This window comes from Anabrus simplex, chromosome 2, assembly GCF_040414725.1.
Source record: "Anabrus simplex isolate iqAnaSimp1 chromosome 2, ASM4041472v1, whole genome shotgun sequence".
Lineage (NCBI taxonomy): Eukaryota > Metazoa > Arthropoda > Insecta > Orthoptera > Tettigoniidae > Anabrus > Anabrus simplex.
This window is the reverse complement of record NC_090266.1, coordinates 3,457,170-3,478,234: the sequence shown is the minus strand read 5'-3', so window position 1 is coordinate 3,478,234 and position 21,065 is coordinate 3,457,170. Positions and strand designations below refer to the sequence as shown.

At 39.0% G+C, this 21,065-nt stretch overlaps 1 protein-coding gene across 1 annotated transcript in view; it reads right to left on the bottom strand.

The window, feature by feature from the left end:
• The window catches only part of LOC136863901 (dynein beta chain, ciliary-like), a 5,220,903-nt gene that overhangs the window by 3,994,711 nt on the left and 1,205,127 nt on the right, over positions 1 to 21,065 (bottom strand). Inside the window, exons 16-19 of the mRNA XM_068226514.1 lie at positions 19,604 to 19,805; positions 19,358 to 19,522; positions 19,071 to 19,284; positions 12,485 to 12,562 (exon numbers count right to left, since the gene is read on the bottom strand). Of these exons, the coding sequence (XP_068082615.1) occupies positions 12,485 to 12,562; positions 19,071 to 19,284; positions 19,358 to 19,522; positions 19,604 to 19,805 (659 nt within the window). The remainder of the gene's footprint in view (positions 1 to 12,484; positions 12,563 to 19,070; positions 19,285 to 19,357; positions 19,523 to 19,603; positions 19,806 to 21,065) is intronic.

Here is a 21,065-nt window from a genome sequence, read left to right as displayed (position 1 = left end):
TTCCATGTCTGTTACTTCTAACTTATGAATAAGATATCCTGAGTCCACCCAGCTTTCGCTCCCGTAAAGCAAAGTTGGTCTGAAAACAGACCGATGTAAAGATAGTTTCGTCTGGGAGCTGACTTCCTTCCTACAGAATACTTCTGATCGCAACTGCGAGCTCACTGCATTAGCTTTACTACACCTTGATTCCATCTCACTTACTATATTACCATCCTGGGAGAAAACACAACCTAAATACTTGATATAATCGACCTGTTCTAGCTTTGTATCACCAATCTGACATTCGATTCTGTTGAATTTCTTACCTACTGACATCAATTTAGTCTTCGAGAGGCTAATTTTCATACCATACTCATTGCACCTATTTTCAAGTTCCAAGATAATAGACTGCAGGCTTTCGGATTAATCTGCCATTAAGGCCAAGACGTCACCATAGGCCATACTGTTTACTACATTTCCACCTAACTGAATCCCTCCCTGTCATTTTATACCATTCAGCAGATGATCGATGTAAACTACGAACAGTAAAGGTGAAAGAATACAGCTTTGTCTAACCGCTGTAAGTACCCTGAACCAAGAACTCATTCTACCATTAATTCTCACTGAAGCCAGATTGTCAACATAAATGACTTTGATTGATTTTAATTATCTACATTTAATTCCATAGTCCCCCAGTATAGCGAACATATTTTCCCTCTGTACCCTGTCATATGGTTTCTCTAGATCTACTAGACATGAACACAACTGCCTATTCCTCTCGTAGCATTTTTCAATTACCTGCCGCATACCAAAAATTTGATACCGGTTTTCAACCAACTTCCTCTCAACGACTGATCGCACCCTCCCTTACAAGATGCCAGTGAATACTTTGCCTGGCATACTAATCAATAAAATACCTCGATAGTTATTTCAATCCTTCCTGTTCCCTTGCTTATAGATAGGTGCAATTACTGATTGTGTCCAATTTGTAGGTACCATACCAACATTCTATGCTAACCTTACTACTCTATGAAGCCATTTCTTCCCTGCCTTCCCACTATATATCACCATTTCAGGTCTAATTTCATCTATTCCTGCTGCTTTATGGCAATGGAGTCCATATACCATCATTTCCACTTCCTCAAGCGTAATTTCACCAACATCATTTTCCTCCTCCCCATGAACTTGGCTGTTCGCAACATCACCAGGATGCTTTCCTTTCACATTGAGAAGATGTTCAAAATATTCCCTCCACCTCTCCAGTGGTTCCCTGGGATTTATTATGAGTTCACCTGAATTACCCAAAACACTGTTAATTTCCTTTTTCCCTCCCTTCCTAAGATTCTTTATTACTGTTCAGAAAGGTTTCCCTGCTGCTTGACCAAGCCTTTCCAGGTTATTACCAAAATCTTCCCACGACTTCTTGTTGTATTCAACAACTATTTGTTTCGCTCTGTTTCTTTCATCTACGTACAAATCCCTGTCTGCCTCGGCCCTTTTTTGAGCCTTTTCTGATAAGCCATCCTTTTACATTTACAAGCTTCTCTCACTTCGTCATTCCTCCAAGATGTTCACCCTTCCCCACCTTTACACACACTCGTTCCTAGGCATTCCCTTGCTGTTTCTAATACAGCATCCCCGTATGCCACCAATTCCCTTTCGATATCCTGAGCCTGCTTACTGTCCACTGTTCGAAACTTCTCACTAATCATATCCATGTACTTCTATCTAATTTCCTCACCCTAGAGATGTTCTACCCTTATTCGTTTGCAGAGAGATTTCACTTTCTCTATCCTAGGCCTAGAGATACTTAGTTCACTACAGATCACGTAGTGGTCTGTATCATCGAAAGATCCGCGAAAAACGCGTACATTCCTAACAGATTTCCTGAATTCGAAGCCTCCCATGTGTAGCGGTGAATAGCCTTATGCTTGAAGAATGTATTCGTAACTGCTAAACCCACACTAGCACAGAAGTCCAGCAAACGCTTCCCATTCCCATTATCTGCCATACCTTCCGCGCATTTACCAATCACCCTTCCGTATCCTTCAGTTCTATTCCCAACTCTCTCATTGAAATCGCCCATTAGCAATATTCTATCCTTGCTGTTGACCCTGACCACGATGTCACTCAATGCTTCATAAAACTTGTCAACTTCATCTTCATCTGCACCCTCACATGGTGAATACATGGACACATTCTAGTCCTAATTCCTCCAACTGGGAAATCTACCCACATCATTCGCTCATTTACTTGCCTAACAGAAACTATGTTGCGTGCAATGGTATTCCTGATAAACGGCCCTACCCCAGACTCTGCCCTTTCCTTTCTAACACCCGTCAAGTGCACTTTATAATCTCCTATCTCTTCCACGTTATCTCCCCTTACGCGAATATCACTTACTCCTTGCACATCCAAATGCTTCCTCCTTGCTGACTCAGCCAGTTCTACTTTCTTTCCTCCGTAAGTCCCGTTAATATTGATAGCTCCCCATCGAATTCCATTTCGTTCGCCAAGTTGTTTCCCAGGAGTCCCTCGCCTGTCAAATGGTAGTGGGACTCCGTTACTCCCATAGGTCCGAGGCTTGCTTAAAATGTTCTGAGCTCGGTAAATTCATGAAGGAGGATGCTACCCTACTTGCACATAGTCCTTCATATACGAAAATACCAAAACAGTCGGTTAGAGATAATTTGAAATTTTTAAACATATTCAGACAAGATGATACCAATTTAAATCAATTTGAGGTTGGGGATATGAAGTTAAGTTTTGTGTAGCAAATGCTGGAATGAAGATTTTGGTTTTATTACTGTTGATATGAATCGCAAAACTAATGATGGTTGATACAGGGATAACATTAAAACATTTCTACATAACGCTAACAAACATAAACTTATACATAAACATAAAGGTTAACAAAAGCGTAAAAAGTGGGGTTACCTTCCCTTCCCTTCAAATAAGCCACCATAGACTATTTTTAATAAATAATGTTTGCTTATTTTGATGCTGAGGCTCTTAAGAAAGCGAAACGGTACAGGAAGACATTTTTAGAAATCAGAGAATAATGTCGGAATTGGAAGAAGAAACCTGTAACAGAATATGAGAAATAAAAAAAGATCAACCTGTTATTGATTCTCTTAATGTTTGAGGGAATAAGTTGGATAATATTGGTGAAAATGTTATTAAAGTTCTAGAAGAAAATAGAGAGGTTGAAAAACAATTTTTTCCTTATAGAAATGAGTATAAAGACTACCGGCATTTTTCTTCTAGTTCTGAAGATTACGTTGTTATAGATGAATTGTGTATTAGTGATGAGGAAATCAGCAAAAAATGTCAGAAAATCTTAGAATCGGAACTTCAAAAAGAAATAACTGATTATTCTACTACACTCTTAGGACCAATAATTACGAAATATTTACCTTTAATGAGTGATCCTAAGTTTGGTGTGAGTTATGATGAGGATTTCCGTAATTATTTTATAGGTGATCCAAAAGTTGAATTTCATAATGATGATATTACAACTAAAGGTATACATATTAAGCCACAAAAGGCTTAATGCTATTTTTAACATCGAAATATTTACCAAACTCTAATGATTAAACTGATGAGGACGAAACTAATTATGAAACACTTTTAAAATGACAAACGCAATGAATCAAAATAACGATCGGAATAATCCAAAACCTTAAAGTAGTGTGGCTAAAAAGTACAATTACTTGATAAGTGATATATGGCTCCCAGAAAAAACAAATACAAAACAAAAATATGCACCTCTATCCACTCCTCCAAAATCTGGGTTTATAATATTCAGAAGCACCAATTGAATGTGTTAGAGATTTAATACATAGATTAATGGTTAATCACGGTGAAGAAAATTTGCGAAAATAAGTCGCATGATAATAAAGGAGTTGGTAAAGTAAGATGCTTACGAGTAAATTTAATGAATTAATTGTTAATAATCCTAAAGGAATTCCATACCTAATTAGATTTTTTTATAACATTCCTCATTAATTTTTTAAATAAGAAAAAGTGGAAAACGATTAATTTTTGGGCTTTAAATAATTCACCTATGCCTGAAATGCTTTTGCCAGGACATTCGTACTGCGGTCCATTTACCAAACTTGATGAAAGATTAGCTAGAGGGGATAAAAAAATAAATCAATTAGATGAAGCTTGTAAACAATATGATATTGCTTATTGAGATTACATGAAGCTTATAAAAAATTACAACAAGCAGAAAAAGAAAGATTAGCAACAGCTGTTACTAGAATTATGTTTGGAAAAAGAAAATTACGAATGGGTATTGAAAGGGATAAAAAGGATTGATGTCCTTAAATATGAATATTTTCCTTTAATAAATTAAAGGATTTAGTATTGATTAAAATATGTTTCAAAAAAAGGCAATGCAACACCTACAGCTTTAACACTTGAGGTGGAGTGGTCGACGTAGGGCGGGCAAGGAGGCTCCTATTGTCAACACACTATCAGGTTCAACTTGCATCATCAGTACAACTCCACCTCCTACTCAAGAAAGCTATTTTAATGTGGCATCACCTCAACACTGTTTTATGTATAATATGCACATAATTTTATTCGCACAGCCACTTACGGTGTTTTATAATTGACAATTCGACGTTTTGAACAACAGTTTTAACCTATGATTTTAATTGGACTTCATGTTTCATATCATATTCACGCCGCACATTTTAAAATTTAAGATTGACACGACAACATCACGCCGCGTCACAGGATGCTAAGACATTTATTTACTTATGTCAACATGTCCTCGCCTTATTTTTAATGTTTTGTATTTGTATTTGTGACTGAAGATGTCCCTTAAGAGGACGAAACATGTTTCAAGAGTGTAATTTAATGTAGTATTTTTAATAAAGACAATTACAGTATTGTAAAGGTGGAATTATAAAATCCAAACTTTCACAAGTTAACACCTACAGCTGTTAAACTAAAACTCTCAACCGAAGATTAAAAACGAATAACTTTTTAGATGCCCACTTAACAGATATACAAAACAATCAGAAAACAACAAAAAATAAAATAGATGGAAGTTTGTTATTAACATCGGCTATATCAATTGTAAAACAAATACATGATTATCTAAAAATAAACAGGATGGTTCTGGATGAACAAAACACGAAGGAGGATATTTACCAATTTTAATTGAGGCATTAGAAGCTCTTGGAGTATTAGCTCTTGGAGCAGCAGGAATTGGAACTTCGGTTCATAATAAACAAAAAATGGGGCACAACTAATTGAACAGAAAATACATAATTTGGAAATAGTTAAAAGTTTGTGGAGATAGAAGACAAACTTGTAAAGATATTGAAAAATAATTAAAAGATATAATAAACCACTGAGTAATTTTGATTTAGAACAATTAGTTAAAGAATTAAAAATAACATATTTTAGAAATATTTTTGTGATTGACGAATTACCATCTAAACCAAAAATATTTGAATCAGAAATTGTTAATTTAGATATTTCTGATCATGTCAGTGCTGACTGGATTGTTTAAGATAAGTAATGAAAAATTTGTTTTTGATTCATTTGGAGGTAATATACCTAAACAATTAGTTAATTACCTACGTTCAAATAATTTGTTTGATGATACACGAAGAATTGAAAATTTTGATCAAGATATGTGTGGTCATTTGTGTATTTTTGTTATAGAACAGTTTCAGAAAGTAACAACTTTAATGACATTATAAAAGAAATAAATGGATATATTCGAAAATAAAATTAAAGATGCTGATAATATTATAACACGAGATTTAGAGGATAAAATTAAGCCATTGTTATCAAAATACTTTTTTATAAAGAATACAACACAATATCAGAATGAATAAATAATACTAATAATAATATTTTTAAAAATACAGATGTACATACAAAATGAAAGATTTGGTACCTAGAAAGAAATTTCATGATGAATCCTAAAGAATATTAGAATCTATAAAACCTACAGATGATAATATTTCTGAAAAGAGAGATGTAGATAATAAAATTAAGGATTTGTTATCTAAAGACGAAATTTGATGAATAATTCAAAAATAATATCTGGTATACTAAGGAATATTATGGATTGAAAAGATATTAAGAAATATTGGTGACGGTGTTGAAGATAATGTTGCTATTAATTATAAACAAATAAAAGTATGTTTAGAAACTTGTTACAAAAATGCTAAAAAGGATTAGAAAAATATTACACAAGTGATGTCTTGGAAAAAACTATTAAAGATTTAAAAGAAAATATACCAAGGGATATTTACACGAAAGAAGAAATTGAAAAACATTTCAAGACTATGTACAAAAACGTTAATAGCACCCATAAGAAAAGAAATAGATAGTTTGTCAACAAATATAAATATAATAAATAGAAAAGTGTTGGATAAAATTGAAATAAATAAACATTTTACAATAGATGATACAGAAATATCCAGCACACTTTTTATGAAGTAGACATAAGAAAAATAATTATTTTGGTTTGGTGTCCTGATCGAACTTTTCCAGATCGATATTAATGTGGTTATATTAATATAATATAATATAATATAATGTAATATAATATAATATAATATAATATAATATAATCCAAGAAAACAAACTGAAAACCTTTAATTGTAAATGAGCCAGTTAATGTTAGTGCAAACATTACAATTATATTTAGATTTGGTGATAGTATTAAAATTTTTCTTTCATATTCTACAATTATTACTTTTGGAGAGATAATAATGTATAGAGCTACAAGGAAGGAAACTATACATACCGATGAAGTTATGTTTAAATAATTATATTATATTTATTTCTTAATAAATGCATGCTCATATTTGGGGTTTGAAATGCAAAAAAAATTCTGAAACAGTTCTTCCTAATAGAATTACGACTCAATGTGGACGAACTAGAATTGAAGGTTTATGCTCAGAATGTGGAAATAAAAAGACAAATTTGTAAAAAATTATAAAATTTAAGTATAAAAGAAGAAATAATAAATGAAATTAATAAACCCATGAGAAAAATATTTCCATACCAAAAATTTATAACTCATGAATCTATGATCTTTGGCAACCCGATTTGGTAGAAATGGATTCTGGAAATTTAAAAGGTATTTCTGAAGGTAATAAATGATATATATATATATATATTTATTAACAGTTATAGATGTTATTTTTTAAAATATTCTTCGGTTGTTCCTGTTGAAGTTAAAAGTAGTAAAAATATTCTCAAAGCTTTTGAAACTATTTTAAAATATAGAATTCCAAAAAATCTGAAAACTGAGAAGCGTAAAGAATTTTAATGAAGAATTTTCTGAAATAATGAAAAATATAAAATTTATCATTATTCAACATATACAGAATTAAAAGCTTCTATTGTTGAAAGATTCAATAGATTAATAAGACGTTGACCATTTTTAAAATCACTACTGATCTACATTTAGGGCAGTCGCTCAGGTGGCAGTTTCCCTATCTCTTGTTTTCCTAGCCTTTTCCTAAATGATTTCAAAGAAATTGGAAATTTATTGAACATCTCTCTTGGTAAGTTATTCCAATCCCTGACTCCCCTTCCTATAAACGAATATTTGCCCCGACTTGTCTTCTTGAATTCCACCTTTATCTTCATATTGTGATATTGCCTACTTTAAAAGACACCACTCAAACTTATTCGTCTACTGATGTCCTCCCACGCCATCTCTCCACTGACAGCTCGGAACATATCACTTAGTCGATCAGCTCGTCTCCTTTCTCGCAAGTCTTCCCATCCCAAATTTTGTAACATTTTTGTAACGCTACTCTTTTGTCGGAAATCGCCCCGGAACAAATCGAGCTGCTTTTCTTTCGATTTTTTCCAGTTCCGGAATCAAGTAATCCTGGTAAGGGTCCCATACACTGGAACCATACTGTAGTTGGGGTTTCACCAGAGACAAATATGCTCTCTCCTTTTCATCCTTACTACAACCCCTAAATACCCTCATAACCATGTGCAGAGATCTGTACTCTTTATTTACAATCATATTTATATGATTACCCCAATGAAGATCTTTCCTTATATTAATACCTAGGTATTTACAATGATCCCCAAAAGGAACTTTTACCCCATCAACGCAGTAATTAAAACTGAGAGGACTTTTCCTATTTTTGAAACTCACATCCTGACTATTATCACCATTTATCATCATACCATTGCCTACTGTCCATCTCACAACATTATCAAGGTTATTTTGCAGTTGCTCACAACCTTATAATTTATTTATTACTCTGTACAGAATAAGATCATCTGCGAAAAGCCTTTTCTCTGATTCCACTTCTTTACACATATCATTGATATATATATAAAAAATATAAAGATCCAATAATACTGCCTTGAGGAATTCCCCTTTTAATTTTTACAGGGACAGATAAAGCTTCACCTACTCTAATTCTCTGAGTTCCCTTTTCTAGAAACAGAGCCACCCATTCAGTCACTCTTTTGTCAAGTCCAATTGCACTCATTTTTGCCAGTAGTCTCCAATTATCTACCCTATCAAATGCCTTAGACAGGTCAATCGCGATACAGTCCAATTGACCTCCTGAATCCAGGATATATGCTACATCTTCCTGAAATCCTACAAGCTGAGCTTCAGTCGAATAACCTTTCCTAAACCCAAACTGCCTTCTATGAAACCAGTTATTAATTTTGCACACATGTCTTATATAATCAGAAAGAATTCTTTCCCAAAGCTTACATACCGTGCATGTCAAACTGACTGGCCTGTAATTTTCAGCATTATGTCTGTCACCCTTTCCTTTATATACAGGGGCTACTATAGCAACTCTACATTCATTTTGTTCCTTCATGCAAACAATAATGGAGCATGTACTCCAGATAAGGTACTACGTCCCAACCCATTGTCTTTAGTACATCCCCCGAAACCTTATCAATTCCAGCTGTTTTTCCAGTTTTCAACTTTTGTATCTTACTGTAAATGTCATTGTTATCATAGGTAAATTTTAATACTTCTTCAGTATTAGTCACCTCCTCTATCTGTACGTTATCCTTGTAACCAACAATCTTTATATACTGCTGACTGAATACTTCTGCCTTTTGAAGATCCTAGCGTACACACTCCCCTTGTTCATTAATGATTCCTGGAATGTCCTTCTTGGATATTGTTTCTGCCTTAAAGTATCTATACCTACTCTTCCATTTTTCACTAAAATTAGTGTGGCCTCCAATTATGCTTGCCATCATGTTATCCTTAGCTGACTTCTTTACTAGATTATAATTCCTAGTAAGTCCCTTCAACTTCTCCTTACTTCCATAGCCATTTCTAACTCTACTTCTTTCCAGTCTACACCTCCTTCTTAATCTCTTTACTTCTCTGTTATAATATAGTGGATCCTTACCATTCCTTACCACCTTTAAAGGAACAAACCTATTTTCACATTCCTCAACCATTACTTTAAACCCATCCCAGAGTCTGTTTACATTCTTATTTACCATGTTCCTGCGATCATAATTACTTTTTAAAAACTCCCTCATGACTGTATTATCAGCCATATGGTACTGCCTAGTGGCCCTAATGTTAACACCATCCTTTCTTTAACATTTATTTTTAACTACGACAAAAATAGCTTCGTGATCACTAATAATTTTCAGTGCTTAATGAACACCAAATATATTACACAAATTCACCTGGCACAATACTGGGCAAATCATTATTACAAACGATATTTAAATGTACGAATAAGAATAGAAGTCATGTTACGATATTTTTTGTTGACATTCACAGAGCCTTCGAAAAAGTAGGCCGCAAGTGTCTTAGAAGATCATTGGAAATTTCCGCAGATCCCTCGAACGTTCCTTCCCTGGTTTCCTCAATACAGAAAAGGAATCAAACACGAAGTGAAAGTAACCACTTAAAAGTTAGGCTAGTACCACTTAGGAGAGGCGTTTTGCCGGGATATCCCTTACCTTCAGCTTCAGGATCATACTCTGGAAGATTTACATTTTCCTACCAGTTCACAGCGAACTATTCATTCAATTTGTGCCTCCCATTGATCAGGTATGTAAAAATGCTTACTTATGCTGCATTACACGTATTTATAATTTTGTTTCCAAATCCACACATTCACTTCAATGTTTTGCACTAGCAGGGCGTATAGTCAGTAGTAGGTTTTGTATTAATAATTACACTCGTATATATATATCGTTGCTAGACCATGGTAACCTCGTAAATTCACTGACTCCATCTGTCTTGTAAAGGCTTGCCACGTTGCCTGCTCGAATAAAAAGACTATCCTTAAGCAATGACCCAGTTTACTCCGAAGGTCGAGTGATGACTTGCCTCATTGTTATTATTGGGGAACAGATTTTAGCTGCTGGCCAGTTACCCCAGCGACCGCTAGGTGGCATTTTCACTTGATAATCCAGTGGTGTCAAGACCTTAAAGCCCCGGCTACATATCAGAGCGTTCAGGGACCTTAAGCAAGTGGGATAATCTGCGGAGGATGATTCGACATACACCAACACCCATTTGGTTTTTCTGGTATAATCACAATATACTCGTACTCCGGGAGTACGGAGGTTAAATGAATCCAACGCCAACCAAAACGTTTGAATACCACTAGCATAATAATGGCAATCTGCCTTCTCTACAGCTCGTGGTATTCGACTCATGAATTTTAAAGCACTCCAATACACTAGAGTTGCAGTGACGTACAGATAGGGTTGTCGGTGAGACTTGCTTCTATACTGTGCGCACTAAAATGCCTCGTCATACGCTACCTATGGCAGATCGAATCGCAATCATTCACTTTGATGCAAAAGAACATGAAACATGTTCACGTTGACCATGTTGCTCACGTGAATCAATACGTTGTCTCCAGATTGTGGAAAATGTTCAGTAGCAGGTGAGCCGCACACGCAAAACAACAAGAGATCAAGAACGTACCATGCCTTACTACTTAACGCCAAGGGATTCAAGACGCCACACGTGTTACTTTATGCGAGAGGAGACTACATTGCTGGTGCCTAGGGCACACCAGTGTCAACCCGAGAATAGTGCCCCAGGACATTGTTCAATGATGTAGTGCAAATTGGTGTACACCCTGATGACAACTCCCTGAACATATGAAGCGGAATAAATTTAATTGATTCTGATTAAGTTTCTGATGTACCGCTGATGGAATGATTTTGTGAGAAAGCCATATGTATGCAACGGTTAACTGACTTCATTTCATTGGTGTTATTTGGATAGGAATCTCACGTAGAATCCGTTCGTCGTGCAGCTGCATAGGTAAACATATCATGCACTTAGTAGCCTTACCCGACGTTCTCGATCGTCATGAGGACTTACTGTTAAACAACTGTCCTCTATGTTCAGTATTGTTTCCTTCCCACGATAACTCAGTCTGGTACAACCAAATTAGACACAAAACGAATATCATTATAAAACTGCACAAATCTCCTCATTCTTATGACGAAATGTTATTGGCCTGTCCCTACCGAAGGACAAATGGTGCGTTGGGGAATGTTGGGTATGTAAACCTAAGCCGTCATATCCCCTTCGATAGGCACCAGTTCATTACGATGATTCAGCACAGTGTGAAACCACCGATCTGTTTGTGACGCTGGATACGAATAACTCTTTCCAAAGATCTTCTGATCCCCTTTTATTGGAATTATACTTTCATCAATTTGCATACCGACGCGAAATTCGTCGGTAATAAGAAATCACGTTTATTGATGTCGAGGCCAAACCGGGTACCCACCTGACACGAGCAGTCCTGTTAACTAGATGATCCTTGCATGGTATCCTATAACTCTATTCCCCGTCGTGGATTTGAATGTTCACATTTTTCCCACTTTGCGCAACATCTATGGATTCTCGGGGTTTCCTGCCTGCCAAAGGTTTCTCTGCGGGGAAATGTTAAAAATTATTGTTCTGTGCGGCCGCCCACATCAAGGACGATCGGTTACTTGGGACATATATCACAACACATTGACTCCCGTTAACAGCGTTAGCGACGTTCTTCTCTGCATCAACGTGAAGACATTATTCTCTCTGCCAAGGAGAAGGCATGTCAAAGCCTACTGGATACGAACGAAGCAAAATGACAAGTTGGTGACTTTGGCACCTTTGTCATGCGTATTTTGTACTAGCGGCGACCAGCATCCGGGCTTTCAACACAATTCATACTCCCCTTCACATGCACGAACCCAGCATATTCAATCGTTGCTGGTGCTTTGCAATATGCTAGGTTAAAATAATTACTTTTTGACACTTCCTGGTTACTGATATTACAAAACTCATAGTTTTTCATATCAACATGAATTAGTGTGCCATTTATTTGGAAAACGGACTGCATCATGATGCTGTAGTGAGGCGCAGGTGAACCTGGATGACGCAGTTTTGCACATATTGACGGTCATAGAGCAATATCCTCAAGTTACGTCATAATAATTCCACAAATTGTAACAGTTATATTTTAATTAGATAAGTAATACTCACATCTCGAGTAACAAGCTGGACTTCGTCAAGTATCTCACGTTTCATATTCACAATATCATGGTGATTCTTCATTTCCGTCTGTAACATACATACATACAACTTTAGCCTTAGCATCCCGAATATACACTGTTAGCCATTAAAACTGTCAACCAGAATGGTAGCAGCTGATATACTGACGTATTAGGGGAATGTGTGGAACAGTGTAAGAAAATGGTGCGATTGGTTGCTCAGGAGAGTGGGGAAGGGCGTCATCCATGGGACATTGAGAATTAGAACACAAGTCGGTGTACGAGGCCACTGAAAAATATCGCATCGTGTTTCTGGCCGGAATTAAAACACCACCGCGAAGAACACGATAACGCGTACATTTGACCAGGTGGAAATGTGGTTGGTTCTCGCTTTGGGAGTATTCTAAATACAGCGACGTGCATGAAACCAACAGCGGCATCAGGACATGAATCTTACTCAGGATTTCGGGCCCAACTGCCAGTGCGTTTGATATTGCAGGGCTTGGCGAAGTGCTGATACTCCTTTTCTCCGACAGGCTGCAGGTTTTCAGGGAGAGTATAAAATGTAGGTATATTTTAATGAGCTTAGGGCGTATTATTTTAACTACAACAGCGTATCGTAGTGTATTTTGAGGCTTTAGCGGCCTCCACCCTCCGCTGGCCGCTGGGGGAAGCCTCCTACGCTGGGTGCCGTCATTTGAAATATGGACGGCTGGCTAAGTAGTCACCTTTAACCTCACAACACGTTACGCTGGCTATGGTGCAGGTTTAACCTTACAGGAAGCAGTTCGGACTCCAGGCTTACACTTAAAGGGCCTTCAATTTAAAGGCCATAGTTCGATGACCAAGTCTGGAAGGTTAACCTAACAGGCACTGTTACTACGGACAAGCCGTCATGCATAACCTAATAGGCACGTGTTCGACTCAAGGCTATTCTTACCCTGGCTTTAATGGTACAGAATATGAATATATCGCTATTTACCTATCGAAGGCTTTTGATACGGTAGATAATGGGAGTTTACTGACGAAAATGAGGGTTATTGGACTAGAAAAATGTGGTGGCTGCATTTCTATAAAATATAACGCAGCGAATTAGAGTACGCGAAGTATTATCTGATCCTGTAGGGATTAATAATTAATGGATCATTGTGTTTTATTTCATATAAATGATATTATTAAAGAACTGGATTCACAGGTAAAGCTATTTGCGGATGGTGTTCTACTGTAATAATTATGTTGCAGGATTGTGGGCGACTGCAGGGATATTTAAGCCATGTTGTGAGATGGATAACAGACAATGGTATGAATACCAATAGGATTAAAATCAAGTTGGTAATTTCTCCAAGAGGGAAAGTCCTTTCAGTTTTAATTAATGCGTTGATGGGGTGACAGTACCTAATGGGATACACTGCAAGTACCTGCGTGTTAATATAAGGAATGACCTTCATCGGGGTAATCATATTAATGAGGGGAATAAAGGAATGAATGGCACTAAGAGGTAACAGGGCTAAAGGGCAACAAAGGTCTAAAGGGAAGAGGGTATAGAGGGCTAAATGACAATTAAATGCTGAAGGGCTAAACGTTTGAAGGGTAAAAGGGCACGAAAAGTGCGAACGGGCTATAGGCGACTAGATGGCTTCAGTAAACTAAAGGGTTAAAAGGCAAAAGAGCTAAAGTTTCATCAAAGTCCTAAACGGCTAAAGGGCGAAAGGGCTAAAAGGCTAAAGCCCAGAAGAGCTAAATGGCAGTAAAATGCTGAATTCGAACGGAGCGGCTAATGGGCACTAAAGGGAAAAGTCTAAAGTTCAAATGCGCAGAAGGGATAAAAGACTAAGCGGCTAAAAGCCAAAGGGGCTAATGGACAAAAATGCAGAAGAACTGAAGTGCTCTAAACGGCTAAAAGACACAACTGCTAAAGAGCTAAAATCGTAAAGGATTCTAAGATCTGGAACACTCATTTTAGAAATACTCAGTGTAACGATGCAGATAAATAGCACTGATCTCAATTACTACGAAAAACCACTAAACACCAATATTTGTGGAACAAAACGTATCACACTCACACAAAACTGATAAATTTACACAAATATTGACTACTTTATCACTAAGATAATACAGAGCTCTTGGAACTGCGAGCCACTCACTAGCGCATCCCAGCAAATGCCATCATGCCATGCCGAGCCAATATATACAACTTCTCACCAAAATGCCATTACTTTAAACTTCCTGTCTTAGAAGGTTACTGCACGTAGGCAATCGTCGGATCAGTTACATTTAAATTTTAAGAGAGGAAAGAAGTGATTCGTTAAATTGAACCCAAACGTTTAGCGAGCGACTACCTAATTAGCATGCTAGCCTTCAATCAATCAATACTGATCTGCATTTAGGGCAGTCGCCCAGGTGGCAGTTTCCCTATCTGTTGCTTTCCCACTCCAAGGAAGTACCAGTTTCGATTGTTAGTCGGATAGGTCATTTCAACTTTTAATTCCTTTGGCTCGGGGGTTGGGTGTTTGAATTGCGCCAAAGCTCTCAGCGTACACTTAAATAGATAACATGCTAGTTCAGTCCTACGTAGTTCAATTCTCGGTCGCGTCGGTGATATTGACTTTTAATTCTTTTGGCTCGTGGGTTGGCTGTATCAGTTGCAAAGGACTCAGGGATGGGCAATAAGTGCAAGAGGCTATGGAAGAGAATAGAGTTCCCATCCAACAGAAGAATTAGCTGAAGCCTAAAAGAATTGAACACTACAACTAAAACTCAGAAAACAGTTACTACTAAACTATTTCAGGCGATGTCGAACACGAGCCTATAATGTTAAATTTCTCCAAGGAGTGGAACTGTAGTCTGCGAGACTATCTATGAGGTCTGTGGGTGAAGGGTTAGCCAGGGAGTCCAACTCGAAGTTACAAGTTGTGAGCTCCTAACGTAAGTCCTCGAATCTAGCGTCATAAGAGCTCATTGCAGCCATCTTGCCTATTAACCTTTTCCAGCAGTTCCCGAAGTTTACCTTGATAAAACTAATAAGTCATTAGGTGTGAGCCCCTGATAATTAGGCCCAAAAATAATCATTTATATCATTCACCTAGCCTATTACAACGGTTAACTTAAGCCTGGGATCGAATCCAAGCATGCGATGTTAAGCGTGCACTCTTATGCGATTAACCTCCTTAGCCATCGAGCTTGGGTCTGTAAAGTTAATGATCCTCTGAGGTTATGCCTTGAGCCGAATCCGAGATTTGCGCTGTTATGCGATTACCCTGATGTAGAATTTTGAATCTGTTTGGTTAAGCTTGCACACAAGGGCATCGAGATCATTCTCGCATTGGTTATCTTTAGCTTTTAATTCGGTCGTTCATGAGTCCCACGAGTTCGCGTCAATTTCTCTTAGGTTCAAGTTTATCCCAAACACACCTTCGTGAAATGTGTGGTCTATTTATGAGCAGTAGGGCAAGGCCGATCCTAAATCACCGCGTCAGCATTTTTGCGCTGAGTCAGCATCCGAGGCCATTGAACCCTAGCAGTATGGCTAAGGCGTTCTTACCATAGGTCATTGACTCCTAGCTGAGTAGTATGGCTATGGTAAACTCACAGACGCAATTTTCGAGGGCCAAACCTCTCACACATAATTTTAGAGAGGGTCCAGTTTTACGGCGAGATGCCCTTCCCGACCAGGTTTTACGGCTAGATGTCCTTCCCCGTTTGCTCCCAGTTCTACGGTCATATGCCGTTCACTATTCGCGGATTTTGCGTATGAGACCAAGGCTAACCTCACAGTCGCCATTTTGGAGGGGCCTAAGACGGAGGGCACAGTTTTATGGTCTGATGCCCTTCCCTCCTCTTCTGACCTAGTTTTACGGCTAGATGCCCTTCCCTACTTGGTCCCAGTTTTGCGGTCAGATGCACTTCCCTCTTCACGGATTTTGCGTACGTGGCCTGTCCTAACCATGAGGGGCCCAATTTGACAGTCTGATGACCTTCGCTCCTCATCATTATCATCCTAGTACTGTACTCTTTCCAACTTGACACAGTTCTACGGTCAGATGCCCTTCTCTCCTCGCCATCTGACCCTGTTTTTAGGTCACATGTCCTTCCCTCCTCCTTATCTTCCTAGTAGTATACTCCTCCTGGTCTGGCCCAGTTTTATGGTCAGATCACCTTCCCTCCTCCTCATCTGGCCTAGTTTTATTGTTAGGTGCTCTTCCCTTTCCTTATTTGGCCCAGTTTAATTTAAATGCCCTCCCCTACTGCTCATCGTCCTAGTAGTGTACTCCTCCTGGTCTGACCAAGTTTTGCGGTCAGATGCACTTCCCTCTTCGCATATTTCGCGTACATGGAGGGTCCTAACCTGGAGGGCCCAATTTCACGGTCTGATGCCTTCCCACATCATCATCCTAGTACTGTACTCTTTCCGACTTAGCACAGTTTTACGGTCAGATGCCCTTCCCTCCTCCTCATCTGGCCTAGTTTTACGGTCGAGATGCTCGCCTTCCCGTCGTAAACCTTTGCCTCACCTCATACACGGCCCTCCTCTTCCTTCTCGTCCTAAAACGCATCTCGACTTAGTTGTCCAACTGTGCCGGAGTTGTCAAATAAGGAGGAGGGAAGGGCATCTAACAGTAAAATGGGCTAAATCAGGAGGAGACCACTACTAGGATGAAGAAGAGGAAAGGGCATCTGACTGTAAAACTGGGCCAATTGAGAAGGAGGTAAAGGCATCTGACCAAGAAACTGAGCCAGATCAGGAGGAGTACACTACAAGGATGATGTGTTGGAGGAAGAGAGGGCATCTTACCGTAAAACTGGGCCAGATCAGGAGGAGGGAATGTCATCTCACCGTAAAACTGAGCCAGATCAGGAGGATTACACTACTAGGATGATGGTGAGGAGGAGGAATGAGCATCTAACCGTAAAACTAGGCAGATGAGGAGGAGCGAAGTGGATCTGGACGTAAAACTGGCCCATACCAGGAGGAGTACACTGTTAGGATGATGAGGAAGCGAAAGAGGGAAGGGCATCTGTCAGTAAAAACTGGGCCACATGAAGCGTAGGGAAGGGCATCAGACCGTAAAACTGTGTCCAAAGAGGGGAAGGGCATCTAGGCGTAAAACTCGGCCAGAAGCGAAGGGAATGCCAGCTGACCGTAAAACTGAGCCCAAGTAGGCAAGGGCATCTAGCCACAAAACTAAGTCGGGAAGGACATCTGGCCGTAAAACTGGCCTCCCCCTAAAATAGCGTCTCTGAGGTTAATCCCCTCCAAAATGGCAACTGTGAGGTTAGGCTTGCTCTCGTACGCAAAACCCGTTAACCACCTGACCTCGCGACAGAACAGAACTAACAGGAGTCAATGATCTCGGGTGCTGAACCAGAGCAAGAAATTTTGACACGTTGATTTAGAATCGGTCTTTCCCTACTACATTTATGAGCTATTATCAGAGACAATATATCCAGAGAATACCCGGGATCATTGGAGGAAAGCTAGGAATAATCTTGAGGCCTCTCTTAAGAGCATAAATGTTAGGTATGAGCTGGACGGAAAACCACCAATTTAAAAGTTGGAGATCAGGTCATGGGTAAATCCTTTGTTCCCGTGCGCAAACTTGCCCCCATATTTCATTGACCTTGTGGTATTTTGGATTTTATAACTCCTTTTTACCTTCAGGGGACTGAAAGGATTTTTCGTGTTTACCTGTCCGAACTAAAGTCTGTGTGAAGGAATTTATATTTGTTTCTTAAATGCCACCAAGTGATTAAATTGCTGAGTTAATTATATTTCTTTCCTTATGGTATTTCGTAAGTACAAGTTAAACCCGGGTCCTGTTCAACCAGCTTCTGGAGAGGTAGTTAACGTGAAAGTGAAGTGTAGTGGATGTAAAAGGAACTTGACATCTGGTGATATGTATGATACGTGTGGAATGTGGCTTCATTTCAGGTGTGGTAAGATAATGATCGCATGACGCAAGTGACAGCGGGAGTTAAGTGAAGCAAATCTGATAAGTATATGTGAAATGTAGGCACTCATTCATCTGTGGAGAATATTGTGTGGTGATAGGCGATTCTATAGAGGACAGGAACATAGTTCAGTGAAAGTGATGTGCTTGCCGGGAATTCGAGCGGAGCATTTGAATAGGCAAGTAGAGGACGAATGTGGCGGCAATGAAGAAGTAGTAATTCAACACGTAGAAACTACTTACTTAAGGACAACTGAATATAAAATGGGGAACATATATGATCTAATGATCTCGACTATGTAAAGGTTCCCGAAGGCAAATGTTGTAATTAGTGGTACAATAAAGGAGACCAGATGTATCATGGAAGAAGTTTGGCCGCTTGAACGGAGAGCTTCAATGGGTGGTCACAAGTTCCGGAAACTATATCTGATTGCTAGTCAACACTTTCTAAGATCTATGGTATGAATTATTTTCATTTATTTGAATGAAACGGTCAAGCATACACGAATCATTGCAACCCTGTTATTTTGTACTTTAGAAATCACTAGTGATATTGTAGAGGAGCAGGCCTTCCAGGTCAGTAACAACTTAATATTATTTGTAACATCCCGAAAAACGATCAAATCTTACCTCATAATTTACAGCAACTTTTGTTAGGGATACTCTCGGTATAAGACTGGCCATTGCGATTATATCGTTTATCATACTGTCCACTAAATGAATAAATCCTTGTGGATGACCTCGATTGAGTGATGGCACATATACGACTTTAGGCTCATGTAGCTCCATGTTCACCACAAACAGTGGCGGCATCTCACTCATATTCTCCACAATGTATGTGAGGCTGAAACAATTTCCAATATTATAGAAAGCACAGTTGTATACAATAGTTGTGATATATTATTTCATCAGAGTACCTGCATCCTAGCGAGCGGAGCAACGATACACACACAAGGCTATCAACAAATTCGACGTAATTTCGCCAGCGGGATGAGTCAGCGTCTTCATCGTAACCAAAGAGCTTCATATTGGCTTTAAGAAGATGATGGATATCATCACCTGCTGCTCTCACTTCTGAGTACCTGTTGCAAAGACAGGGGTAAAAATGATCTGACCTGTGGTCACTTATAATAGGAAATGGTACAGTGGTGATTATAACTCACCTAGCCCTTCTTGGTTTCACACGCTCACTTGGGTCCATAAAGGTATCCCGCTTTCCATCCTTCCGCTGAAACATAGCTGTTTTATGCCATGGTTCCATTCGTAGGCACATTTTTTCTAAGTTATCCTGTGTTTTCTGTACCTTCGTCTCCAGGTCGTGCACCAACTCATGAAACACCTTTGTAAAACTCCAAAGTTCAGGAACTGTAAAATGAATGCGCTACACATCATTCCAAGTTCTGATATAGAAATTGAATCTGTTACACATAAATGTACAAAGCAGTAGTAATCTCACTGTAATTATGAAGTTTCTTAACGATTGTTATTATTGTGTAGTTCAATTTCTTGGTAAAAATATACAGATCAGTCTTTATGTAAAATCTAGTGTATATTGAATATTGTACACAATTATTTCATATAACGCTAAGAATTTTTAACTGGCCGTAAAACTAGGTCCTGTAAGTATAGGAAGGGCATCTGGCCTTTACCTGTAAGGCAATGCATGTTCTAAATATGCGTCAGAATTATTTGTGCTGAGTCAACACCCGAGGTCAATGCCCCCTAGTAGTGTACCGAAGGGGGATCTGACCCGAGGTGATTGACCCCTAGTTGAGCAGTAGGGCAATGGGGATTCGAGTATTTTGAGTACGAGAACAAGCCTACCCTCAAAGTCTCCATCTTGGCGGGGCCTAACCTCACAGTGCCTGGTTTTAGGGTCAGATGCCCTTCCTATACTTACTCTAGTTCAGATGGCCTTCCTGGCACAATCTCCGTGGGGCCATCTTGGAGGGGCCTCACCTCACAGGGCTTAGGTTTGCGGTCAGATGCCAATCCCGGCACTATTTCGGAGTGGCCTAACTACATAGTCGCCATTTTGGGGCCCCGTTTTACGGTAATATGCCCTTACCTCCTCACAGACGCCAATTTGGAGGGGTCTAACTATACAGTCACCACTTGGACCCGTTTAACGGTCAGATGCCCTTCCCAGCGATATTTTGAAGGGGCCTATCTACAGTGTCGATATCTTGGGCCCAGGTTTACGGTCAGAAGCCCTTCCCCCTCACAGGCACCATTATGGAAGGGCCTAAATACACAGTTGTCATCATGGACCCAGTTTTACTCTAAGATGCCCTTCCCACTCACAGTCGCCATTGTTTAGGGGCTAACTACATGGTCGCCATCTTGGACTCAGTTTCACTGTCAGATGGTCCTTCCCTCCTCACGGACGCCATGTTTATGGGCCCATCCTCACAGTTGCCATATTGGCCCAATTGGGCCATTTTTGATTGGCCTATCCCTACAGTCGCCATATTCTGCCCATTATTTAAGGTCAGATATCCTTCCCTTCTCCTCCACATCTGGCGTAGATTTTTACAGTCTGATCCCCTTCCCTCCTCCTCATCTGGCCTAGTTTAACGGACAGATGCTCTTCCATCCTCCTCCACATCTGGCTAAGTTTAACGG